General features: G+C 38.7%; 1 protein-coding gene across 1 annotated transcript; it reads left to right on the top strand.

Annotated features, from left to right (window-relative positions):
* The first annotated feature begins 2,977 nt into the window (after window positions 1-2,977).
* On the top strand, window positions 2,978-4,828 carry LOC118903520 (zinc finger protein 883-like). Its single transcript, XM_036868674.1, is given in 3 exon segments — window positions 2,978-4,148; window positions 4,151-4,592; window positions 4,594-4,828. Coding segments are annotated over 3 exon segments (1,848 nt in total).
* Window positions 4,829-5,771: the final 943 nt, after the last annotated feature.

Here is a 5,771-nt window from a genome sequence, read left to right as displayed (position 1 = left end):
AGGGAGACATAAATGTGATGAACACTAGGAAGTAAAAACAGTATGGTTAGAATATAAGGCATGTGGGAGTGACAAATGATGATGCTGGATTGGTAAGTGGGTCAAATCATTAAGGACCTTTATCTCAAAGGTATGAAAGAAATTTAAGTGTTTGGTCAGAATTTTTTGTATTTGAAAGGTCACAGTATTAGTGGTATTAAGGATTAGAAAGGGTCCAGATGAGAGGGCTTCACCTGATATCACACAAGTAGTCTGTAGAAAGCTGGGATTAAAACTAAGGATTTTGAGTCTTTAGTCTATATCATTTCTATTACACAAGGCTGCTTCCTAGGGCAGTAGAGATAAAGAGCTTGGATTCTGGAGTTGTGGCTTATGTGTAACTTGGAGCAAGTGACTCAGTACTCTGAACCTCCATTAAAATAGAGATTCTATTATTCACTTCATAGTTTTTTTAGGAGAATTAACAATGTTAATATTGTGAGTCAGCTTGGCATAAACTTAATAAATATTAGCTGTACAACCAAAAAAGTAATCAGTTTCCTTTCTTCCAAAACGTGAAACAGTAACTCAAGAGAGAACATATGCACACGTGAGATAATAGATAAACAATATAAGGCGCTGCATTTAAGCACTAAAGTTAGAAGTTAAGGGAGGATGGGAGGGAGATGCAAGAGGGAGGAGATATGGGGATATATGTATATGTATAGCTGATTCACTTTGTTATACAGCAGCAACTAACACACCATTGTAAAGCAATTATACTCCAATAAAGATGTTAAAAAATAAATTAGAAGTTAAAATAGTACAGTAAATACTGTGGGAGATCAGGAAAACTGGAGAGTTAGGAATGTCATGAAACTACTGTAATAAGTGGGGCTCTAAAGTATGGTCAAGAATTAGATGGGCAAAACAAAAAAAGAAGGACTTTTTGGACAGGAGAAGCAATAATAAACTAGTTACAAGGAAGAAATAATGTTGAAGTTAGGAATACAGTTAATAAAATCATTAATTCCTCATGTTTAATGCTTGCTTTTTATATGCCCGGATCTAGGGGTCACGCTGAAAACAGATGTTTAAGTGAAAATCTACATACTGAAAAGGGAAGCCCTCCCTCCACAAATTCTTCCTTTCACTTGACTCACTTGACTCACTTGACTCAGAACATGGGCCATCAAGCTTCTACATCCCACCCCCTTGTAACGGAGCAGGACCCTATGGGGACTTCCCCAAACAGACCTGCCCCCACCCCATGTCCTTTGCCTACCTCTTGTTTGTAGAAAAACTTCAGCTTCCTAGGCCTCCTCCAAGTTCCAGAAAGTAAATTTAATCAAAGAAGTGAGAAATGCAGAAAGGAAGGAAAACAGTCAAGCAGGACAAAATAATAATAGTTTAGCCATTAAAAAAGTCAAGGACATTTAGTTCATCCTTAAGGGCTATAGATAATATTCTGAGCCATGTCCTTTGAGCTGGTTTGAAGATACTGAACCCTACCCCGTCCCAGGTGGAAGAAGTTAATTGTATGCTGCCCACAAGCACATAGACCCAGTCCATTTGGAACCAGAAGGTTGATGATGTTGACTCCCGATTACCTCACCACCAACCAATCAGAAGAATGTCCACAAGCTGATCACACACCCCACAAACCCCTCTCCCTCACCTTGCCTTTAAAAACCTTCCCTGAAAGCCAAGACATCTGGGAGTTCAGGCCTTTTGAGCTCTAGCTACCTGGACTCCTTGCTTGGCCGCCCTGCAATAAACGCTGCACTTTCCCTTCACCACAACCCGATGTCAGTAAATTGACTTTACTGCGCACGGGCAGGTGGACCCAAGTTTGGTTGGTAACACATTTTCCAAGTAGAAGGTTGAAGTATTTCATTATGGGGAAACTGATCAGCCCAAAATAAAACACTATAGGTGCCAACATTTGGGGATACTCTAACAAAACAGCCAGGTCCCTGCCCAGTAATCCTGCAGTGAAACCAATTATTCATCATGTCCTTACACACAAACACTTAACTTTCAATCAACATATTAGTACTCACTCTCAAGTATGAACCCATAATGAAGGACTACTAGATATGCTGACATATAATCCCTCTTTTGTCCTCTGGGCTTAATGTTTCTTGCCTTTCTATCCTTGACTGAGAATAAAAACAATGTAGGTTTGTCATTGGAAAGCCGTAAGAATTACTTTCCACCTCAAAAGAATAAATTTCCCCCGTTTTAGTCTTTCTTTTTCCCTTTAGACCTAGTTTCTGCTCTTCTTACCTCAAAGGTAAAGCAATAACATTAGCAGTTTTTCGAAAAAGAGAGATTAGGTAAAAGCAGTGCTTTATGCACGTCAAAAATCCGAATCTAATAGGAAAGTTTATTTGAAATACATTTAAATACCTCTTAATAGCCTTTAAGATAATAGTTTAAATGTTGCTTAAATAGTTTTCTCACAGGAGACTCCCTAAAAGACCATCTCTCTTTGATAACAGTTTTCCTTTCTTAATCCATGCTCATCTTCATATTTTTCTAAGTTCTGTAATTTAGCCTTTTCCCCAATCATGCTTCTCACCTGACAGGCCATTTGCTTTATTCTGTTTGATTACATTATTCTTGAATTAGACCCTTTCACACCACTAGCTTTTCCATCTCATCCTTCCTTAGTTTAGCACACCATATTTATATTCCCAATATGGAATGTTCTCAGTATTTTCAGTTTCATTATGTTGTTTCCAATATAGCAGCTTTTTTTCTCCTAGCATCAGACTCATAGTAAATTTGTATTTTTATGTCTTATAGATGGGAAGTCTAAACCTAGAGCCAAGAAATCAACAATAGGGCAGCAGGACATTCTCAAAGAAGGTTCATCCCAAGGAATAAAGATGGAAGAAATTACAAAGAGAAATTTTATATTGGGAGAAACCTGGAAATCTGGAATCAGCACTTAAACGAGAAGAAATATCTGGGAAAAGATTTAGTCACCTTCATGAACATTTCTTCCAAAGAAAGTGATATAGAATCTAATGAATTTGGGGAAAGTTTCAGTGAAAAATCAATACTTGTTTCAGAGCAGAGTGATACTATAGAAGAGCATTGCCATGAATGTGGTACACATGGAAAAATGTTCAAACAAAACTCAGATTTAATTATACAAAGTAAATGTGTTGTAAAGAAACCTTATAAATATAGTGAATGTGGGAAAACCTTCATAGACCACACTACTCTCATTCAACATCAAACAGGTCATACTGGAGAACGACCTTATAAATGTAATGAATGTGAAAAGAGATTTAACCAGAGTTCCCATTTAACAAACCATGAGAAGACTCATACTGGAGAAAAGCCCTACAAATGCAATGAATGTGGGAAGACCTTCAGTTATTACTCAGTCCTTATTCAACATCAGAGAATTCATAGTGGGGAAAGACCTTACGAGTGTACTGAATGTGGCAAGACATTCAGTCATAGTACATAACTTACTCAGCATCAAAGAATTCATACTAGTGAGAAACCATATAAATGTCTTGAATGTGGAAAGGCTTTTAGCCGGAGCACACATCTTACTCTACAACAAAGAATTCATACTGGAGAGAAATCTTATGAGTGCAACGAATGTGGTAAAACCTTTAGTCAGAGTGCACATCTTACTCAACATCAAAGAATTCATATAGGAGAAAAGCCCTATGAATGTAACAAATGTGGGAAAGCCTTCAGTGATCACTCAGCTCTTACTCAACATCATATTGTCCATACTGGAGAGAAACTTTTTGAATGTAATGACTGTGGGAAAGCTTTCAGTTACTGTTCAGACCTCATTCAACATCAGAGAATGCATAGTGGAGAGAAACCATACAAATGCAATGAATGTGGGAATGCCTTTAGTGATTGTTCAGCCCTTATTCAGCATCAAAGGACTCACACTGGAGAGAAACCTTATGAGTGTAATGAATGTGGGAAAACCTTTGGTAACTACTCAGCTCTTATTCAACATCAAAGAACTCACACTGGAGAGAAACCATATGAATGTAAGGAATGTGGGAAAGCCTTCAGCAGAAGTACATACCTTACTCAACATCAGAGAAGTCATAGAGGAGAGAAACCATATAAATGTAATGAATGTGGGAAAACTTTTACCCAGAGTTCATTCCTTACACAACACTGAGGGTTCATACTGGAGAAAAGCCTTACAAATGTGATGAATGTGGGAAAGCTTTTAGTGACCGCTCAGGGCATATTCAGCATCAGAGAACCCACACTGGAGAGAAGCGCTATGAGTGTAACGATTGTGGGAAAGCTTTCAGTTTCTGTTCAGCCCTTATTCAGCACAAGAGAATTCATACTGGAGAGAAGCCCTTTAAATGCAATGACTGTGGAAAAGCCTTCAGTCAGAGTACAAACCTCACAAATCACCAGAAAACTCATACCATTGAAAAATCTTATAAATGCAACGAATGTGGAAAAGCCGTTAGTTACTGTTCAGGCCTTATTCAACATCAGATCATTCATACTGGAGTGAAACCTTATGAATGCAATAAATGTGGCAAAGCCTTCAGCCAGAAGACAAACCTTAAAAAACATCAGAACACTCATACTAAAGAAAAACTACAAATGTAATGAATGTGGGAAAGCCTTTAGCCAGAGCACATATCTTACAAAACACCAGAAAATTCATAGTGGAGAGAAGGCAAATATACATACTGAGTGTAGGAAAACCTTTAGACAAAACTCTTCTTTTGTTCAACATGAAAAGCTTCACACTGGAGAGAAATCATCTGAATGCCTTGGGAACTTGGCTAGTATGGAGACCTTCCCCAGGGAAACAGAAAGAGGATCCTGAAAACTGTCAACTTCAGGACTTCCCTGGTGGTGCAGTGGTTAAGAATCCGCCCGCCAATGCAGGGGACACAGGTTCGATCCCTGGTCCAGGAAGATCCCGCATGCCATGGAGCAGCTAAGCCTATGCGCCACAACTACTGAGCCTGTGCTCTAGAGCTTGTGAGCCACAACTACTGAGCCCATGTGCCACAACTACTGAAGCCCGCACACCTAGAGCCTGTGCTCCACAGCAAGATAAGCCACTGCAATGAGAAGCCCATGCACCACAGCAAATAGTAACCCCCACTCACCGCAACTAGAGAAAGCCCAAGCACAGCAACGAAGACCCAACACAGCCAAAAACAAAACAAACAAGCGAGCAAACAAAAAACCTGTCAACTACCTAGAGTGACCACATAGTTTAGTGGAAAGAGCACATGTCTGGGTTTTGGAAGTCCTGGATTCTAATCTCAGCTCTATTACTAACTAGGTCTATTTGTTATTTTGAGGTTAAGTTGCTTTACCTCTTTAAACTTTGGTTTACTCACCTGAGAATTTGGAAGGCCTGATTAATTTATATTTAAGGTCCACATTTATTGTTTTTATTACTAATGCAGGCTTCTGTAGATGTGGTTCTTAAATTGTGACTTATTTACTCTACATCAAGTGTGATTCAATGAAGATATAGACCACATGCCATATATGCTATATATTACCCTTGTATTTTTTCTCCAAAATGCAACATATTATGAATATTGAAGAATATTGAGATAAAATAGTATAAATTCCATGATTTATTGCAGTAGGAACATTGGGATCTTTTCTTAAGGATATGATGTTGGATAAAACCCCGGCAAAGAATGAATCGAACTGTTGGTATATAAAGCTAGCTTTCAGGACTTCCCTGGTAGTGCAGTGGTTAAGAATATGCCTGCCAATGCAGGGGACACAGGTTCAATCCCTGG

The sequence above is a fragment of the Balaenoptera musculus genome, chromosome 11 (assembly GCF_009873245.2).
Source record: "Balaenoptera musculus isolate JJ_BM4_2016_0621 chromosome 11, mBalMus1.pri.v3, whole genome shotgun sequence".
NCBI lineage: Eukaryota > Metazoa > Chordata > Mammalia > Artiodactyla > Balaenopteridae > Balaenoptera > Balaenoptera musculus.
Note: the sequence above shows the minus strand (reverse complement) of the source record. Positions and strands in the feature narration are given on the sequence as shown.